The 22560-nt window shown below is 38.0% G+C and overlaps 1 protein-coding gene across 1 annotated transcript in view; it reads right to left on the bottom strand.

The window, feature by feature from the left end:
• Positions 1–22560, bottom strand: part of RELN (reelin) — a 502874-nt gene that overhangs the window by 221790 nt on the left and 258524 nt on the right. Inside the window, 1 exon segment of the mRNA XM_021063495.1 lies at positions 77–173. Within this exon segment, the coding sequence (XP_020919154.1) occupies positions 77–173 (97 nt within the window).

The raw sequence follows: 22560 nt of genomic DNA on the forward strand, positions 1-22560 counted from the left end.
GTAGAATGAAGATATAGAGAGAAGTAGAAACGCATCTACATCAAAATTTATGAAAAGAGTTTAAATGATAACAAACCTTATTTCCTCAAGCTGAATCCAGTCTGCAGTATTATTCTTGGCATAGGACACGATGATGCAGGGATCTGAATAACTAAAGCGACATGAACCTGAACCTGTAAATAGCAATAACAGTAAAATTCAGAGGTTAAAAAAAAAGTATAATATTATTATTATTCCTGATAAATAAGTAAATAAAAATTTAGATAATTTTCTAATCACTCGGATAGTTACCTGATCATGTCTCCATTATTCCAACTTTGCTAAAATTTCTTGTGATCTATTCTGATGAATATTATTTGATAAATAATTTTAAGAGTCAAATAAAAGGTAAATTGCAGATCTCTTTAGAGATACACGAACTTCTAAATTAAATTACTATATAAGCACTTAGCATGCTTATACTGTAAAGAAATATCTAGAATATTTAAATATTGTAAGATGTATCTAAATACTATGGAATAGTTAATAATGCCATTATGGATCTTGCAAGTTAATATCAATAATGATTGCAGTAAATGGCATATGTCATTCAACTGTATAAAGAATAAAAACAGCATTCTTCTTCTGTGTGTGTTATTTAAATGATGAGGCAGTAGGTGGACTAAAGTAATAGAAATTCAAGTACTAAATGAATGAGAATATTAGAGACATGATTGATATCATTTTACTATATTTAAGATTTAAAAGAGGCATTATGCCTCCTTGTGAATATTTGGTAATTGGTTTTTTTTCACAATTATTTTCAAAATTGGAGATAAGAATACCACAGAAAGTTTTAAAAGTCTGATAAGAATTGGTTTCTACATGTCCAATGAATTCATAAAATAAAGCACAGTTTGACTCATTTCAAAGATCTTCTTAGATTCCCCCAAACAGCCATGAAACATAAGCCAGAAGTTACTGTAACTCAATAGCAGGTTTTTTAATACTCAATTAAAAACAAATGAACCCAAAGAAAAATAAATAGTGCAATTTATGTTTAACTTTCATCCATCTGCTACGGAGCCTTTGTTTCAGCAAACGGCATCTGTTGATGGTTTGTACATTTGTAGTACTCAGGAGTTCCAAGCTTTAATCAGATGCATTTATTTTATTTCAGTGGTGTTTAGTACAACACCAGTTAGTTTGCAATTGCCAAAGCTGGCAATGTGTTAAAAAGGCCAAACAGCAGTTTTCCTAGATTTATTCTCATAGCTAAAACATAGATGAAAAAGCATGAAGAAAGGCTCCTGAAAAGAAAGCTACACAGCAACACTGAGCTCAAACAGAAACCTACTTTATGCCACTTTGATCACTGCCAAATTCTACCTTTTCTTAAGCAGCTGCTTAAAATAAATATCAAACTGTGGGGCTGGGAATGGAAACAGCCGGGATTATGTGAGACAAACTTCAGCACAAACAAGCAGGAAGTCTGGCAGACAATCTGGTTTTTCAAAGGAAAGTACCAACTAGCCTAAAGAATTTCAATGGTATTTATGTGCTACACCTTTATATTTTATACACCGTAAGTACTTAAAAGAAAATGCACAAGGTGAATCCTGAAAAAGAAAAAGACAGAACAAAAGATAACCAAAAATGTTCCTTACAAGCCATGAGGTTGCGGGTTCGATCCCAGGCCTTGCTCAGTGGGTTAAGGATCCAGTGTTGCCGTGAGCTGTGGTGTAGGTCACAGATGCGGCTTGGATCTGTCATTGCTGTGGCTGTGGCATAGGCTGGTGGCTACAGCTCTGATTAGACCCCTAGTCTGGGAACCTCCATATGCCGCGTGGTGCGGCCGTTAAAAAAATAAATAAATAAAGTTCCTTACAGAAGCAATCCCATGCAAATCGCTTACAAATTAAGAGAAGGAAAGCTGATAACTATTAAAAGTGTTCCAATATGACTTTGATGACCAGTATGACTCCTCTCCTGTCTATTCTCTCACGTTACCATCTCAGTGTTGTGAGATAACTTTATGATGCAACATAAAATAGAAAAGCACCTGGCAGGTGGACTTACTGTTTCTCACTTAATCTTTAAATTCTTTTGTACCTAAACTATTAATATCTTCTGAACCCACCTCCTTCCTCTCTATTGTCAACAGACTCTGAGTAGCTCTTCCAGAACTTGGCAAGAATGATTAGTTGGTCTCCCTGCCTCCAGCCTCTCATGACCTCACCCAGCCATGTGGTTGCCAGGGCTCTTTCTACAAACAGGTTGAATCTTGCTACTTATAATCCTTCAACAATTTCTCAGTCCCTTCAGGATAAAGCTGTACTTCCATCCCTAGTGGGATAAAGGTGCACAGTTTTTAGAGACCAAATGTGTCCCCTGGAAAACAGAACTAGCCCAGGGTTATGTTAAAAGGTTTCCACTTGAAAAGATGGCCCCAAAGCCACAGGGTCTCCAACAAAGGGGCAGATAACTGAAAGACCAGCACTGGGCTGTAGGATAGGAAAGGCCAGTCAGAGGAGAGGCGCTGTGCACATCAAGGAAACTTCCCTCGTGGAATAAGCATCACCCAAGAGAAGCAGTTGGCTTTGCATATCTGCCCCCCTCTGGGGCCACCCCCATCAAACTAGCATCCCAAATGATGCCAAGCCAATGAATAAATGATTCTCCAACTCTCACTCTGAGTATAGTTGTTCCATGTAGACTGGGTATATTTGTCCTTTACATAAACTCTTCAAACTGCAGCCCCACTGTCACATAGGATTTGGTCAGCAGACTAAGATTTACTTTTGCCAGGCTGACAATGGTTGCTTGACTCTGTCTGTGATAAGGGAAGGAAAGGTTAATTAATGTCTTTGTGCCCAGGTGTTTAACCCCTACTCCTTGCTCCCAGATGCTGAGGTGCAGACCTATCACATACCTCAAAGCACCTCTGATGCAGCGAGGAGACAATGATAAGCAGGTACCACCTGCAACAGGTACTTCTTTCTTTTCCCTCTTAAAGATCTTTAATTGCCAAAGCTGAAATTTAAAGCTGGAAAGGAAAGACAAACCCAAACAAAAAAAGCAAATTATCCTCTCTTTGCAGATCCATTCGCTCTCTTTAAGACCATTTCCAATGTAATCGCAATCCTTCACTCAAAAGTAGCAATTTCTGCAGGGATTTTTTTCAAATTGCTGAAGGAGGGAAGATAATTTAGAATGATGTCTATAAAAGTACGGCCTGAGAACCACGGATGGACTTAAACAGATCTAAAAAGTTAAACTGTTTCTTTGGTTCTTACTGGCAAATGAGGAAATTCTATATATATTTTTTTACCCACATCAAGGATACAAGTAGCCTCCTAAAGTGTGGTATTCATAAATAAAATTGATGAACTTCTAGAATTTATTGATGACCCCAATCTAAATGTCTAGGAAATCTGGCTCCCATGTAGAATTACACTCACCAAGATTACTGCACCAAGAACAATTATACTTCGCCAAGTTCGGGGAAGGACAGGTTATGTTTTATTAAAGATACCTCCTGAGTATTGTTTCCAGCTGGTCTTGGTTGTCAGTTCTTGATTTTAAATTGACAAATAAATTGATAAATGATTATGATAAATCTACATTTATTTACTGTTTACTGTCATTTACATTATTATTGGTTATTTAGTCAACCCCACAGTACATAATGATGAATATTATATCGGTAACATTTCTGGCCTACTGGCTTACAGCTTGTCCTATGGCTCAAGACATACATGCACTGCAGTATAATACAGGCATCTCTACTCCTCTGCTAAAGCAGGTATCTATAGACTGCCTTAACACTATCTTGCAACAAAACAGTCCAGAATTTGTGTCTCAGAATTTGTGCTATTTTAATAACTTGCTCTGATTATCATTATGTATAAAAACATTGGGTTATTTTTAAAAATTGTTGGAATTTTAACATATAATCATATGTCCAAGTTCATTCTTATGAAGTTAACAATGCATCACAAATAGTTAAGAAAAATAGAAACATAGGAGTTCCCGTTGTGGCACAGTGGTTAACGAATCCAACTAGGAACCATGAGGTTGCAGGTTCGATCCCTGGCCTTGCTCAGTGGTTTAAGGATCCCGCATTGCCATGAGCTGTGGTGTAGGTGCAGACATGGCTCAGATCCCGCGTTACTGTGGCTCTGGCCTAGGGCAGGGCTACAGCTCCGATTTGACCCCTAGCCTGGGAACCTCCATATGCCATGGCAGCGGCCTAAGAAATGGCAAAAAGCAAAAAAAAAAAAAAAAAAAAAAAAGAAAAACAGAAACATAGTAATGTCCTCATCTTTTCAACCACTGCATCAGTGTTTTCTGCCTTCCTCCTATTATAGTGGATGAGGTGTTTGTTTTAATCAATGGTGAGCCTTTCTATGTGGTCCATATCCCATCTCTGCTTGCTCTTCAAGATTTACCTTCTCTTTCTCCTGCATCACCAATTTCTCCCAACGGTTTCCTGGGTCATTCCTATCATCATACAAACACGTCCCATCTTAAAAAAATTTTTCTTGACATCACGCTCCTACCTTCTGCTCCTTCCAATCCCACTTTTGTTCCCTTGTATGGCAAGCTTCTCAAAGGAGCTGTTCAGTGATTGCCCCCATTTCTTTGCATCCTAATCCCTTTCCCCTCCATTCAGGTTCCACCTTCAAGCACTGCCCTGAAACTGCTTTGGTTAGGTGGCTGGGGAGACAGATCGACAGGTCATTTTCCCACATTCAGGTTACCTGACTTCTCAGCAGGATTTGCCACAGTCCATACCCCTGCCCCCTTTTTGGATATGTTTTCCCATCTATCTTCCAACACCTTTTTGATTTTTTGCCTGCTTCACTGGCTGCTGCTTCTCCATCTCCTTTGTTGCCTTTTCCTTCTTAATCTCAAATTGTTTTTCTGCTTTTTTTCTACCTTGCCTCTTTTTACTTTGAGGCTTTAAATAACATTTATAACAGATAATACCCAGGACTCTATCTCTCATGAGATCCATAATTGTAGATCCAACTGCTACTTAACCATGTCTAATGGACATCTCAGACCTTTTAGGTCAAAATAGAAGTGTTTGTTTCCCACTCCCTGAATATCCACTACCCTTTTCATTTCAAATGGCACCATCCAGATGCTCAAACAAACAAAATACTAGGCATCATCTCTGATTCTTCCCTTTGCTTCACCTCCTACTTCCAACCCATCAGCAAGGGCTGTGCTGGGAGTTCTACCTCCAAAATGCTGTTCAGCTTCTATCCATCTCTACTGCTACCACTGTAGTCAAGTCATGGCCATATCTCGGGGGTTTTCTTGCTCTCTTTTCTATCCCTGGATAATCCACTCTCTATAGAGCTGTTAAAGGTCTTTCGAAAACAGAGGAGTCTTTTAAACTATTTTAATGATCATGCCATTCCCAGCTTAAAATCCTCTCAAGGCTTCTCATCCCACTAGGAACAAAAGGATAAGCCCTCACTATGATACATAAAAACCTACATGCTGTATCACTTGAATCACTCTTCTCCCACTTACTGAGTTCAAGCCGTTCTGAACTTTCTTCTCCTCCCTGACCACTTCATCTCAGGGCTTCTGTGACCTTCTCCTCTGTCTGGAACTATACTGTTAGGTCAATTTCCTCACACTCCATTCTCTCCTCATCCCATTCATCTTTCCCCACAGAGCATCCCTTGGGTCCCATTTCTCTCTCCGGGATTTGTACAAATATCACCTCCTCAAAGAAGCCTTCTCTGAGCACTCAAATCTAAAGAAGTCCGCCCCCCATGTCCAATCATCCTCCATTTTATGTGATTCATAGTACTCATCAGTATCTAAATTTATCTCCTTTACTTACTTGTTTACTTGCTCTCTGTCCATTTCCTGTTGGAATGCAAGCTCCATCAAAGCAGGACCTGTGTCTATCTTGTTTACTGCTTGTGTTCCTATACCCAGGACAGCACCTGGTACACAGTACATGCTCAATAAACTCTGGTTGCATGGTGAGTACGTTTACTGCGATTTGATAAATTCTCCATGTCTTTGTTTTTACTAAGTTATATTTGTACTACAAAGTGGAATGATAATCATGGATGGGACTTAAGGACTTCGGACTTGCCTTAATTGGGTCAAAGTGAAAAAAACATCTGAAGGCCATACTTCAGAATATCTGGACTACATATATCCTTACCATAGATTAACTTTGGTGTTGTTGCATAGTCAACAGGGCAATAATTCCCCCAGGTAATGAGAAACTGCCCTAAAATGACTTAGATGGTTACATAATCCAGTCTACTTTTAGAATTAAAATATCAGAGAGAGATTACACGAGTATTTATGGTGCATTTTTTTTATCAGTCAGATAAAATAATGTGAGGAATAATGACAGCCAGATGAATTATTTTACTTATTAGTGAAGTCTTATTATAATGGCCCAGCATAATTGAAAATAAGCAATTTGCAAAGTCGTACAAAGTAGTTATAAGCCGCAGAGAATATCATCCTCAGGGCACATGTTCTGTGCCTTCAGGAATCATTTTCTACTGTACTAAGGAAAAAAAAAGTTTCTCAAACTTTTAAGTATCTTCTTAATCATAAGACATTATCTTGTCCTTCAAATTTGATTTATTTTGTTTCTGTTTGAGGATTTAACTAGGTTAACATACTATTCTAAGGGAAAGAACCCACCTTTTTTATTTTTGGCCGTGGCAAGCAGCAGCTTGATGTGGGATCTCAGTTTCCAGATCAGGGATTGAATGCAGGCTGCAGTGATGAAGTGCTGAGTCCCAATCATTAGACCATCAGGGAACTCCCCCAAACCCACTTTCATGTTTACAAAGAAACCCAATAAAATCATAATTTTACAGAAAAAGGTTATCCTAAATAAGATACTGTAAATCTTGATGATAGGTGGATCTTACAGTGGATCATGTAGCCTTAAATAGATTTTATCTAATTTTTCTCTTATGAGGAAATTCTTCATGGTAATAAATTCAATGCTAGTTAGCAGTACTGATAACTCTATATAACTTTTTCCTCCCATTTTTAGAGTGACATTTTCTTTTACACATTCTCTTCAGGGATTAGGAGAATGGCTGGTGGGGACAGGCTGTCAGGTTCACAATCTGGGCTTTGACACTTTTTAGCTGTGTGACCTTGGGCGAGTCACTTGTCTTTTCTGTGCTCAGTTTTTACATTTATAAAATGTGAATAATAACAGCAATCTCTTCATAGAACTGTTGTGAACACTAAGATGTTAACACGTGAAAAGTGCATAGAAAACAAATCTTGGCCCATGCTAAAAGATTTCAGGTATGATTCAGTATTTTTTTATTCATTTCATAAATTCACTTATCTTAGAAAAAGGACCAAATATTTTCTCATGGGCTAAATATTAAATTGAAATACTGCTTAGTAGTTCCTGTTGTGGCTCAGCAGGTAAAGAATCTGATATAGTGTCTGTGAGAATGTGGGTTTGATTCCTGGCCTGGCTCAGTGGGTTAAGGATCCAGCGTTGCTGTGGCATAGACCCCCAGCCTGGGAACTTTCATATGCTCCAGGTGTGGCCCTAAAGGGAAAAAAAGAAACACTGTTTATCAAAGAACTTATGGTACATCCCCCCCATAGCTTTTATTTTGAGGCTATATCCCAACTGTTTAATGGAAATGTTATAAATTTAACATGGAAATGAGAACTGAGTCCCAACTGAGTAATCTACCCGTTAGCATCACTGGTAAATGTGTTAGAGGGGAAGAGAAGAGTCTACTTGGTAAGAAAAACAAGACACTCTGGGAATAGGATAGCAAGACAAATCAGTATAAGGAGATACATACTTCATAATGTTTTATAATTGCTAGAGTGGAAATTTGATTTTTCAGTTTGCAGCATCCAAAGAAAACAGGAAATCTGATCAAAGTTTTAACAGCACCGCAAAGGAAGAAAATTCCTGTAACTCAGAAGAACAATTACGGTCGCAATGAGCAGGCAGGTAGTACTGTGTGCATGTTCACTTTACATGTAAGGCAACTGAAGCAAAGAGAGGTTAAGCGATGTATTCAAGGCCCAAGTGGGATTCAGGATTGGGCAGATCAGAACGCATGCCTTCAACCACCTGACTCTAATCCTCTCGTGCACAAAGCACACTCCAAAAAAACAAAACAAAACAAAAAACTACAACAGTGATTCATTTTCACATGGTCAGAGCATCTTGGGACAGGCTTTGATGCTTCTGCTTCTACTCAGGCTCAGGACTTGAACCCTAAGGGCCCTGTTTTTGGTAAAGAGAGGACTCCCTAAAGAACTGAATCACCTGTAGCCTCAATATCAGGTTTACTTGGACATCACTTTCTTGGAGGGCTGCCCGCCTATTCCTCTCCTTTCCTGACTCCAGAGCCAGTAACCCAATCCTGCGGTCCTTCATCCCCTGCATTTATTGAATCTCTGTCTTTATTTTACCTTGCCACCACCTTCTTAGACCACCCCTTACCCAGATCAATGTGATAGCCTCCTAATCGGGCTCTAAAACAAGCACAAAAGGTTAACTTTACTATAATTTTTTTTTTTTTGTCATTTGCTTTCAAAATCTAATGAAAAGCATTTAGGAAAGATTTTTTTTTTTTAAATAGTTGTATTCCAAAAAAGTGATATCCTAACAGTTCCTAACTCAGCAATTTTAATCATGTAAAGCACTAACCTGAGGTAATACTGCAATCAGGATTAAATTTAAGATAACAGTGTAATACACATTTGTACTCTAAGTAACAAATTCCATAATAGCTTGTAATCTGTTTCTGATATAATTATTGTACTGTAATGAAACAATTAATATTTACAAATGTAAAACAGTGCCCAGGACTTGTTATTTAAAAAAATAAAGAAATAAAGATTCCCGTTCCTGCGCAGAGGGAATGAATCCTACTAGGAATCATGAGGTTGTGGGTTTGATCCCTGGGCTGCTCAGTGGGTTAAGGATCCAGCGTTGCCATGAGCTGTGGTGTAGGTCACAGATGTGGCTCAGATCTGGTGCTGCTGTGGCTGTGGTGTAGGCCGGCAGCTGTAGCTTAGATTCAACCCCTAGCCTGGGAGCTTCCTATGCCGTGGGTGTGGCCCTAAAAAGCGGAAAAAAAAAAAAAAAAAGAAAAGAAAAAAAAAAGAAGGACAGCAAAACTTATTTCTAGAAGCGGCAAATCCCACTTGGGCCATCACTGTAATTCTAACATATTTTATGGTAATTTTGATCTTTGAACCGCTTCATTCAATTTTTAAAATTGCAACTAAAATTGGTATCAACTTTTAACTTTGGTTCTGTTTAAATAATACTATACTTAGTATAATTTAGAAAACAACAGATAAGTAACTTCCTACTTTTGTTACAGGGAGTCAGGGCAGGATAATCAATCTAGCAATAAATTAATCCATGAGTCAACCAATTATTAAAAATATTTCTTGTATGTGAGGTACATGTGAAAGCCTAGTTACGTTCTTGTGATTCGGCACATCTCTTGACTTTGGCCATCACTCAGGAAAAACTAGGAAACGTATACCCTTTGCATAGTCTTTCACACTTAAGAAATAAAATCTTTTTTTTTTTTTTTTTGGCCATACCCATGGCACATAGAAGTTCCCGGGCTAGGAATCAAATCTGAGCCACAGCTGCTACCTACGCCACAGGCGAGGCAACGCTGGATCCTTAACCCACTGCGCCACAGTGGGAACTCCTAAAATATCATTTAAAACTGACATTTATACAACGTCTGTGGCAACCAGCCAGCAGTCCACATGGCTCTTGTGTTGGCTGTTGCTTCTACCAGGCTAACTCCTACACAATTCAAGCCTCTGGTCAATGGTTACATCCTCAGAGGCCATCAACTGGCCACCTCCAACCAAATGCTACCCCTCACTTGCTGACCTCTGATTAATTTTCTTCACTGCATTCATTACTTACTGACATTCATTTGTTTGATATTCAACAGCATGTCAGCTCTACCAGAGCAAAGATTTTGTTTCACAAATCCTGTCTCCCAGTGCCTTGAGGGATTCTCTTGCGGTGCAGGGGTTTAAAGATCCCATGTTGTCACTGTAGCAGTTTGGGTCACTGCTGGGGTGTGGGTTCAATCCCTGGCCCGGGAACTTCATATGCCACAGGTGTGGACAGGAAAAAAAAAGAAAGAAATAAAGAAGAAAAGAAACTGCCCAGCGCCTTGAGAGCTGATTCACACAGAAGAACTCAGTAAACAGTTCTTGTTGAATGAATGAACAAATGAATGAATGAATGCAATTTAGCAAGCACTTGTCAGTTAAACTCTAGGAAGAGGGTCTTTTGGAAATGAAATGATATTATTATTATTATTATTATTATTATTATTATTGGCTCTTTTGTAGTCCTTCTTCAGGATAAGGAGATGGAGGTGATTTATAACCTCTGTCCTTCAGCATAGAGACTGTCATTCTTCTGGGAAGAGCTAGAGATGCAGCACATTTAATCTCTGATGCTGAGAACTATTTGGGTAACCATGTTACATGGTTCAGGTGGTGCTGCTTTTCTGTTTCTCCACTTATATCTTTCCCTGGTGACACAACAACTACAAGTATAAATTAACTAGAACTGGCTGAATAAAAGTATGGCAACTACTTTGATATTTCTGTGGGGACTTCCTGAACTAAAACAGACATCATAACCTAGTTTCAGGAAAAATGTATTTCTGGTTAACTGATAATTCATTGTTGTCACTCAATCCTAGGATTTAGAACCACAGTGGGAAAACATTTAAAAGATCACGAAGAGGTACATTCTTACTTTACAAATGAGTTGCCAGGGCTCACACAGCCATTTACCCATGGCTATGCAGCAAGTTCATTTGGCAGAGAAAGAACTATATGGCCTGACTCCCAATCCAGTGCTCTTTTCCCTCTCCTGTTTATACCAACAGCAAAAGTTGCTTGTCGATAAAAATGTATCATAAAGACATGGAGACATGCTGTACAATATTCTCAGCGTAAAAAAAAAAAATACATGGTTTAAAATACCTACATTGAAAAAAGTCTTATTTATGCATCATTGACTATTATTTACTGGGAATCAAAACTTTAGCTGCAGAGGTCTACAGAAATCCCATGGTCCCCACATGTAACTACTGAGGTAGGCAAAAGCAACAGAATATTAAATAAAGAGAAGGTGATAGGATGTGATTAGTATTTGAGAGGGAAAATTGAGGCTTTCCAATGAAATAAGTGTGGATAGGACAATAAGTTTATTATCAGAATGTAAAAACATCCTTATCGATATAATATCTATAAATGCAATGTTCAATTCTAACATGTTGATATAGTAGACAGTAGACTGTGTAGACAGAAGTGGATTTCTCATGAAGCTTAAGCTTCAGGGCCCTTCACTTGGATGAGCACTTTCCAAGGCTCTGAGAGGAACCCTAGCATTGTGTTCACATGAGATGTTTTACCAGCTAAGACTGCTGCCTCCTTTCTTGACCACTCCCTACCATGTTCCGTTTATGCCAGGTGCTATCATCCCATGGTTGCTTTGAGGATCCAGCTAAGGGGAAGGTGAGTTGGGATATGTTATGTGTGATACAGTTACAGAGTTATGCAGGTCACTTCTATTTTATGGTGTATTCATTCACAAAGCAGAAAGAGCTTCCAGAGCTACCACCCACTAGGCTGAAGCATCTGTAGCATCATGACTCAAGAACAGAGGTGATAAACTGTTCGGTCAGCGATGTCAATCCAAAGGGGAATTAAGATTAGTCACTGCATAAAAAAAGTTAAAATACCCCGAAATTGTATAAGTCACACATGAAAGATGTTAAGACAAATATTTTTACAATTTGCTAGTGATCCTAAAAAATATAAATAACGTATCAATGAGTCATGAAGGTAAGATATTAACAACTTCTGGTCCACGAAGCTAGAGACAGGATTATTTTTAAATCTCTAAATAGAAAATACGGAGCTCCCGCTGTAGTGCAATGGGTTAAGAATCTGACCACAGTGGTTCAGGTTGCTGCAGAGGTGCGGGTTCAATCCCTGGCTTGGTGCAGTGGGCTAAAGGATCCAGCTTGCCCTCTCTTGGCTGAGGAATGCCTCAAATGAAGCCATATAAATAAATAAGTAAATAAGTAAATAAATAAAATTTTAAAAAGAGTATGTACCCCAAAATGGTAAAGAAAAAAGTATTTGAGGCAGCTAACAAGGATGTTACATTACATTTTTTAAAATTTTGTGATGCTTATTGTATTATAAATTTCTAAAGATCTCTAATTTGTTGTGCTTTCTTTTCTCATTCTAAATATTCACATTTGTACATAATTTTCAATGTGCACTTTTATATGCTTTTCCTTAAAGAGATCCCAGCCCTCATCCAAACTACGTAAGCTTCAAACATGAGCCCTCAAAATGAGACCTTCCCTTGTGCAGAGCGTGCCCTGCAATGTGTTCCTACATTTCACAAGTGTCTTGACTCACCCAGGGACACCAGATTACATCATTTACTTTCCACTCTCCTTAACATGGCATAGTCAAGCCACAAATGTATTGTCACGCAGGACAGCCATAAGAAGAGAATGAAAGATAAGATTTTTAACATTATTTTCCTTCTCTATTACTTCAGGTGGATCTGGCTCAATTAAAATATTCATAAAAGGAAATGATCACATTACAACTGGATTAGGATGAATGAAATGACTTGTTGGCAATCGTTTGCTTACTTAAGAAACATGCCATTCATTCTTGGGCTGTGTTGGAGAGGAACCTAAATGAAACCCACGCTGACCCTCATGTACTGCAGGAGTTCAACAAAAGCTGGCGAGAACCTGTAACCTCCAGGATTTACTAAGTGGAGTGCTTCTGTGCACTGCTGGCTGAGAGGATCTTAGAGGGCTGTTAGAGTTTACAACGCCAAGAAATACACAAGCACATGAACAAGTGGCAACTGTGTGCTAATCAATGAAGCCCATATTAAGCACACTGAAAACCTGATTGTGCCGTAGCCCATTAACCATAATATACATGCACAGAGGAGACTGCAAAAACCCCTGAGAGCCAGGAAGTTTCTCCAAATTCACTAACAAACTTCTTCCTTTCATCCCATCTCTCTTGGGTGGTTGCCATAAAAATAAACAACTTAAAAAATAGCTTGATTTGGTATAAAATCAAGGCCACTTAAAAATAGAAATATTAGTCATTTATTAAGAATTCAATTTATTCCCTTTATCAAAATAACAACCACACGGGTCCATAATCTCTTAAGGTAAGATGAATTCCAGGACCCAAATTACTTGCTTACTTACTTAATTTATAGATTTCAGAAAGGTAACATGGTGCACACAACATATTTTATGCAATATCCCCAGCAAAGTCTGAGGCAATATTCTGTAATGAAACATGTTAATATTTCCACAGTGTAATACATGAAGATTCACATAAGTAGTATAAATAAAGAGTATAAATAGCCTTAAATCATTTCAAGTCAGGTCTTGCTGCTTGAATTCAGGTCATGTGAGGCTTTGACATCACATAAATTTTTTAAAAAGTTGTGGTTTTTCTGAGTGTGTTTACAATATGGAATTACATATTAGGGATTGTGAGCCTGTAGCTCCAACAGCCCTATTTCTTTTTACTTTTAGAAGAGAAGGATAAATCAACTGGTTCCAGTCTCCCAAGGCCTGGGTAGTTTTATTTTTATTTGGTTATGCCCTTCTCCACAAAGCTCCGGACTTTTCAAAGTAAATCAGAACAGAAACAATAGAAGGAGCTACTGCCTCTTGGGGGTTCGGCAGTGGTTGCCGGGAGCAGACTCTTTCCTCAAAGCTCTGCCTGAAAAACAAGCTGCCTTTTTAAATGTGGCACAGGGCCACAGAAGGAGAGAAGGGATCTCGCAGAATTTATAGATGGAGAAAAGCACTGCCAGAAATCATGCCTCTAGATAGTGGAGCGGAACCCATAAATACTGGTGGCTCAAGGAGTGTCTGGACAGAGCCCTGCTGAGGATTCTTGCAGCCCAAGTGCTGCCACTGCCATCACTCAACACCCAGACCTCAGAGACAAGCAGGGCTCCCGGAGCCGTGTGTAAACAACACCATTTGATACAGAAAAAAGATCATAAAGTGATGAAATGGATGCAATCTGGTTACTGAGAACTCCCTGCTAGGACAGGAGCAAATCTTAGCAGAATCAACACCTCCTTTCAACTTTTCAAGGTAGATAAATGGAGGACAGGGCCATTAACTCAAGCTTGTAGTGAATGGAAAGAGAAAAAGAGATGAATGGGAGACTTTTAGAGAAGCTTTTAAAGGCTAGAAACTGTCATTCCCAGGGGATATTACACTTTACTGTAGGACTGTAAACTAAGGCATTTAGGACAGGGACTCGCCTCATTCTATATTATGAAAAATGTGATGAGCAACATGAGGGTATTAGTACAATAAGAAGTTCTGGCCATTATCCTCTTTTTTTTTTTTTTCTTTTTTCTTTTTTTTCCTGCAGTGGTTTCTGAGGACAGTACTACTCACAAGGGAGAAAATACTCATTGTACCCCAAAGCACCAAGAAACACAATAAAAGCTTATGTGTTACTTGGCAATTCTTCTTTTTCAAAGCAATTCTGCCACAAGCAAGTCATGGGCCACTATTCTACAGATGATCAATATTTTGATAGTTTCACAAAGTTCTGCTCAAATATTTCATTGATGGCAGCTGTGCATGTTTATTTCCCAGTAACAACAATGATTATATTACACTTAGATTTATATCTCCTTGATTACTGTGTCTACCAGAAAAATCCTAAGAGCATTAGCTCTCTCAGCCCATGGTATCAAAACAATCTACTATAAGTAGATCAATATCTCAGTTATATGGCAAGTCTAGAAGTACCACCTGATGAACACGACTTAAGTTGTGACTCCTGATATTAAGCAGACAATGCCATAATTTCTAGGATAACCAATTTCATGTGTTTCTTAGTTTTCATGTTTTATTCCCCTCCTAGTAGAAAAACCTAAACTTTATAAGATTTAATGTATCTGTTCAGATGGTTTCGGAATGTGGCGCATCTGTATCAATTTGTTGCATTAGTTAATAAATTTCATAATACTGTAATCAAGTTTGTCCCCTAGTAGTGAGTTAGCTTCTTGCCTGATACTCTTTAAAGCACATTGTTTTTGTTACCTACCACTTTCAAGTACATAAAGTATCCACAGACTCCCTGGATGCTCTTCTTGGCTGAGCAACAGTCTCCCTGGTTCTTTCTAGGCATTCTTGTAGTCATTGTCCCCACGTCCAACCCTGCCTACACGTCCTGCCATCCTGCCGTGCAGCACTGCTTCAGGTTCTCATAAAATAAGGCTTTATTCTGCTGGCCTGTGCCTACAAAGAGACAGTAGCTCACATCTTGCTGAAGTTCAGAGGCTGTAGCCAAAGGGGCAGCAGTCTGATTCATGGGGAAGAGGCAGGGAAGGAAAAAATGGTTACTGTATCAGATAATGCTTTGTGGCAGCTCAGGCAGGAAGCATCCTGGGGCTTCTTAGTCCCAAATGACAGGGACGGGAATTGTGACTGAAAGGAGCCCACAGATATTACTTTAATTAAGAACAGTTCTATTCTGCAGGAGAGGAAAGCCTAAAATTACTCTTGGATCTGTCAAGAGCAAGTTAATTCAATTTTGGCAAAATACCATGCCAAAGTTGAAATAAATCATTGTTTTGTTAATAGAAATTGTCGGTTTAGAGAAATCAACATGTCTAAAATCCTCAGCTGCCCCTAAAGATCAATTAAGCAATTACTTGAATACGGAAATCTAGAATTTACATCTATACTTCTGTTTTGCCCACCAAAAAATATTGTTGGGGGCAAAATTTACCATATTTTTAACTGAAGAAACATATTTCTAAGACAGTGTTACAAAAAGGATCATTACACGGAAGTAAAAATTCCACTTTAAGCATCTACTAAAAACTCATATTAAGGATTAAGAAAGGTCAAACGAAATCCTCACAAATATTCTATATTTATGTTATACATGCTAAAAACATGTCTCCTTTAAACTCAAAAAACCTCTTTCATAAAAAGTAGAAAAAGAGCCAAGTTTCAAAAGCAACTCTCCTTTACCTTCTGTTTTTTTATGCTGCTTTTTTTAAATGAGGCTACTAGCAATCCTTTTTGACTAACTTTATTACTAAACAGGCTATTGGATCTGCAAAGCTTTCTTTCTGAATGTGACAGTATGTGATTTATTGTACTTAATATTTTGCTCCTTAGTCACTTCCTTGGCTGAAATTCCCAAACCTCATTAGGTGACTCCTTTCAGTTTATGGCAGATGGACAATGACCACAGGATATAAAATGAACAGCTGTCCTCCTCGCCTTTTGTACCTTTCTCTCTTCAGTCCTATCCCCATTCCCTCACTTCCAAAATATCTGTATTTTTTCCTGCCTCTCCTATCATAAAAGAGAAAGGGATTAATTCTCTCTCTACTTATGAAACGCCATGCCATTTCCAACCACTTTCGGGTGTCCGCCCTGCTGCAGATTTCCTCCCAAGTCCATGGCACAGATGCTTCATCAGATCCCATGTTGGGGAAAACGCAAGGAAGAGAAATACAAAATGTGTCAGGCTTTGCCAGGCTCCCTGCCAAGCATCCCTTGCTTCCCAGGGGTGGAGGCACTAAATTGAGCCCATGTGCTCAGGTCTGGCTCATTTTCTAGGAGACTAATCTTCACCTTCAGCAGTAGGTGTTAGGTAATGTACCTCTTTCCCCCCCAGCAATCTGGAGACTCAGCATTACCACCCTGGTTGCTGTTCGGGCTTTGACCTTGGTCTCAAGGTCTTAGAAGAGCCTCTGCTTTGCTCCCTGAAAGGAACCATCGCTGTAACCTTCCTTGTGTTGCTGACTCTGGGGCGGTACCACACCTGCTCTTGTAAGTCTCCCTCCCAAGTGATAAAGCCCTGCCTTCAGACCTCCCTCATGCCTGGGCTTTCAGACAGCCTGCCCTCTCACTCTCCTCTATGGTATGCATTCTCAGCTGTTTGCTAACAATTCTTGAAGGCTGAGCAGTGTCTTAGAGTTTGCTTTCCCCACAGCGGATGTAGGCACATCCTAAAGAACCCTCTGATAGAAGAATCCTTTATCAAGAGTTGTTAGTTGATAAAAAAAAAAAAAAAATGAAAACTGCTGGCTTAGATGAGGTTTCTAAGATTGTCCAAGGATTTCACCCAGCATGCTCCCTTGCCTCAGCAGTCGAGAAAGGTATAGTATGAGCTTGGGAACCTCACTGAATCTCCTAACCTATGAATTTAATTCAATTCTGTTTGTTTTTATTTAGTTCTAGTTGTGAGTAAAATTCTGTCCTATAAGCAAAGAGGGATACTTATACAATCCTTAGTCTTCAAGGCACATTTGAGCTATAAAAGGTGAAAGTGGATGAGCGTAAATGGTGAGAGCATAAATCAGTGCAGAGTGAAGTAGGCATCATAAAAATAAATGCAGAGGAAATGAGGACTCAGAGATATCAGGTGTGGCAATGAGATGAGTTTTCATGGAGGAAAGACCATTTAGTCTATATCAACAATCAATTTCTTCTCATCCTACTGTTCACTGTTTCATCCCTTCTACTAGAACAGCTCTTAGAACATATTTATGAATGAATTATTGCTATTTATTTTTAAGCCTCATCAAGGTGAGTGACAATGAATTAAACATTTCAAAAGGGGAATGGCATAGCATCTTTCAAACTATTTTAATTCACATAAAGACTATTCTTTTGTTATCTATTATTATGTTTTAATAATTCAGACATATAATCTCAACAATCTTCACTAGAACCTTAGTAAAATATTATACTATTTCAGAATATTCCCTATTATTACTTAAAATAGGACTTAAGAACTTACGGTGAGGAGATAGATATGAAATATATATTAAGTTCACATAAATTTGTCTTTCAAATAAATACACATTCCCTAAAAAGGAACAGATCAATTCCAGGGTGAAGATGCAGGATAACCTGAATTAAAATCAGTTCCAAACCTTTATTAAACAGATAACACAGAAGTGTTCTAAACATAAATAGTTCAATTTTTGTATTAATGTGGGTTTTTGAAGATCTAAAAATCATCATAAACAAATCTTATTTTAGTATTTTTTATATCTAAGAATCTTACACTCAAATACAACATGAATTTTACCTTAAAAGTGTATGCATTAAGCTAATTTTACCATTAAAATTTTCTAAACTTCTGTTTTTACTTGTATATGTTTTGAGCTCAAGTCACCCAAGATTTTGCTAGTCTCATACTTAGAGAATTCCATGTTTTCAGAAGTTTCACGATTTCCATAATAAATTCCCAAGGGTCTTACTTACCAAAGAAAGTGACTGCTGAAAAAAATACGAGTCTAATTCAGAAATATATCTCAGGAAGTTCACAGAGGAATTGAACAATAATTCCTACCAAGACATGAGAGGGCTCCTATTCTCTCTTCTGAATTAGCTGTTTCAAAGGTTGAGAGCGTTTCTCTATCAAATCAAGTTCTGAGTGATTAAGATAGTTATGCATCAGGCTTGAGGGAAAAACTTCCCTTATAATGAATGCAATATAATACTCTTAAAGAAGCATTTTATTCATTACATCTATTTGAGAGAAAATAATGAATGCCAGGTCTCTTTTCTTTTACAAAGTAATCTTCAATTCAGCAATGAGTACCTTTAACTTTGTAATTTTCTAGTTTTTATTTTTCAAAATACAACATCAGTAGCTCTCATTTATCTCAGACTCTATTGATTGTTCAACATATAAGAGAATAATGCAGGCCTAAGGACACTTTCATATCTTCATCTGCAAATATAAAACATTTATGAATATAATGCCTTTCCTCTGCTTGAGGTGATTAAAAAAACCAAAAAAGTAGTTAAAAAATAAAATTAAAAAGTGGTTACAAAACCCCAAATCTTTAGGATATTCATAAGTAAAACTCAAAAATAAAAAAAGGTGCTGGAGTTCCCATCGTGGCTCAGTGCTTAACGAATGCGACTAGGAACCATGAGGTTTCGGGTTTGGGTTCGATCCCTGGCCTTGCTCAGTGGGTTAAGGATCTGGCATTGTAGGTCAAAGACGCGGCTCGGATCCGCGTTGCTGTGGCTGTGGCATAGGCTGGCGGCTATATCTCCGATTAGACCCCTAGCCTGGGCATCTCCATATGCTGCGGGAGCGACCCTAGAAAAGGCAAAAAGACAAAAATAAATAAATAAATAAATAAATTCCAAGATTCTTAAAAAAAAAAAAAAAAAAAAAGGTGCTAATTCCACAAATTGCAAACAAAAGATACTAGCTAGTTCAAGGATAACAAACTGATAAACCCATGGATATACATTTTTGTCTACTGGCTTCACTACAAGTATAGTTTATTGGTGATTCACTGTTCCTTCTGGGTCATTTTTTCCATTGATTGAGGTCCTCACATCACCTCCCCCAAATCTGCTCTTGGCTAGAAATGTCTGCATGACACCAATTTAGCACTTAGTTACGTAATATTACAGATGTCTCTGTAATAGTTACTTGTCACTCAGGCAAGAAATACTTAGGAGCATCTACTAATTTTGAGTCCCTAGGCTCAGGGCTGAGAAAAGCATAATGGACAAGAGAGACATACCACACCAATCAAGCTATTCTTCACGATACATGTTTTTTAAATACTTTACCTTCCACTCTCATCTGGCCAACAAATTCTATTAATCTGAAAAAAGAGCTGGGCTAAACTGAACAAATGTACTAGTTGACAAGTTCTTGTTGAGCAATTCAGTGCAGATATATATCAAGGGACAAATCCACTCTTAACACAACCAATCTTTCTTAAGAAAGACTGCACACAAATAATCTCTTTTAAGAATTAATTTCATTAGGTGTCTTTATTGCTCAAGAGAGAAAGAGGTCATTTTTCTGAACTCTACTTCCTATTTAAAACTCCCAGCTGCAGTAGATTAACTGTCAGATGGACAGAATTATATGTGACATCGCTCATAGCCACCCTCAGCCAGTACTGTTCTAAGAGGTCACCCAGATGCCCGTTCTATGTTTTGCTGTGTCACTCTCTGTCCACACCTGGAAAAACTTTGTCCTTTCTGGTCATTCAGGTTGTTGGCTTTCTGGGATCCTCCTCTCTAAGAAGCCTTCCTGAACTGTTCTACCCCGCAGGACTGGACAACACGGGGTCACACATCCATCCCTATTTATAGTAATCTGGCAACTCACTAGAATCCAGAAGTTTCAGGCTCTGTAGGCATCCAGATCTTCTACCACACCACAAAGCACTGTAAAAATGTCGTCTCACTTTTTGTCTTCCCATAGTTAACATTAGCTTAGAAAAGCCTAAATAGACAACAACTACTCAGTGAAAGTGCTATCAGCATTTCGCTTGATCACAGGACCTTGCTTGGGGAAACGGTGTTTGGAGGCATCTGTAAAATAATGATTTGCAAGGGCATCATCTCAAATTGTTCTTCCTGCCCCGGAGGAAATCTAAAGGAAATGGGTAAATGCCCCTAAGGCTACAACCATCAATTCTACAAGTTGAATCTAATGAATCAAGTGTGGATTGTAGCAGATCGATGCCTTAGCACAGAAATGGATACGAGATCTTTCATCAGAATGGAAAAATGAAAAGTTCTTCTAAGAATCTTTCAGGACATCTTTCAAGGTGATTTAGCTATTGATAACCTGATAAATTTCAACTTGCATTACTGTGTTTTGAGGATGCTTTAAAATTCATTTAGTTAAGATAACCTGTATACTTATGTGTGTGCATATGTATGTATTTGTATCTATATATTTATACATACATATTATTTATAAAGAGCTGGAATAGAATTAGTGTTAAACATTGGCATGATAGAGTTTGAGTCACTCCTTGTAATTCAAGACATTTCTGTATACATATATCTGAGGTACCTGGGACTCTCTTGGATAATGCATGTGATGTGATTTAAAGTGTTTACAAGAGCAATATAAAAATATCAAGGCAATGATTTATTCAATTGTGGTTATATGTTATGTCCATAATTATGAACATAATTCATCACTGAAGATGTAAATAATGATATAATCCCTAGAAAATGGTCTATATCACATCTAAATCATCAAGATATATAATGAATATTTAACATCCCAGAGGAACTCCTGAGGAGTGACAAAAAATCTGACTGACTATATTTAACCACATTTTTAGAACTGATTTGGAAATTTCCACAAGACACAAATAAATAAAAATGTTGAATTGTATACATATAGTGTTTTTTATAACACACTCAGTACAATTTTTGAACAGAATACAAATGCAAGGGCTACTTGGCTGCAATTGCTATGTTGGTAGTAGGTTACTGCAGGGCTTGAAAAGCTCAAGATGAATATACACAATTATGACATCTCTGGAATTTGTGTAGTGGCCCAGTCTAGCCCTCACACCGTCCATTTAACAGAACAAAAATATTCCAAGCACTCATAATGAGATCCACAACACCATTCCTGCAAAGTTCTGCCTGCTACACTATCTTTGCCATAAAACACCATGCACCATACAGCCAATGGTTTGCCACAAAATTGTTTCTCGGCTGTCCTAATACTTCTTAGTTCCCAAGAATTTTTATTCTCAAAATGCAGTAAGCAAAGCCCACTGAGCAGTTTTTAACTAAATATTTTGTTTCATTCCCAAACAATGACATGTTAAAATTTCACTTTTGATTCTATACCTGCCACTCAAAAAAAGATTTCTAAGGTTACTTTTTAGTTATAAGATTGAAATACCTTTCTATCCATCCACCCATCCATCTATCCATCCATCCATCCATCCATCCATCCATCCATCCATCCATCCATCTATCCATCCACCCATCCATTTTTTGCAACTCCCTGATTTTGTTAGGCTTCCAATCTTCTAACTTAGGATTCAAATCCATGCTTTTAAAAATACAAGCAATTCTCTGGCCTGCTGGGCTACATCCCTCTGGCTTGTGGAGAAATCAACGGTTCTTATTAAGTCACATTTTTAGGTCCAGTCTCAAGCCTTTGGGCCTGGTGCTTTTTCTGGGCTGTAGGTCCCAGGCACCAAACCCTACATTCTCGGAAAAATATCCCTTCTTGTCCCTCTTTTATCAACTCTATTGTTCATGGCAGGGTATTATTAAAGGGTGAAGCCACGAAGCTATGCCAGCTCCATAGTATATTCTTTTACTATTTTAAAAAAATAGACCTTTTTTTTTTCCCTTTCAGGAAATATAATTTAATTTGTGCTGGATCTCTGCTTTCTTGAATCAAATTTAAATATAGCAGAATTGTGAGGCATATATTTTAAAGAGGATTCTCTTGTATTCTTTAATTGCATAAAGGTAATATTTGAAATTAATATTCATATAACTACTCAGAATACAGATAATAAGAAAATCTGGCTTATATTTTATATTAATAGCAAAATGCACTTAAACACATTTGTTCTGGTTGAGAACCTCTAAGTTACAGTTGCCTGTTCTGCTAGAGTTTTAAAAATCTGTTTTTATAGCACCACAACCTTTTAAAAAG

The sequence above is a fragment of the Sus scrofa genome, chromosome 9 (genome assembly GCF_000003025.6).
Source record: "Sus scrofa isolate TJ Tabasco breed Duroc chromosome 9, Sscrofa11.1, whole genome shotgun sequence".
Lineage (NCBI taxonomy): Eukaryota > Metazoa > Chordata > Mammalia > Artiodactyla > Suidae > Sus > Sus scrofa.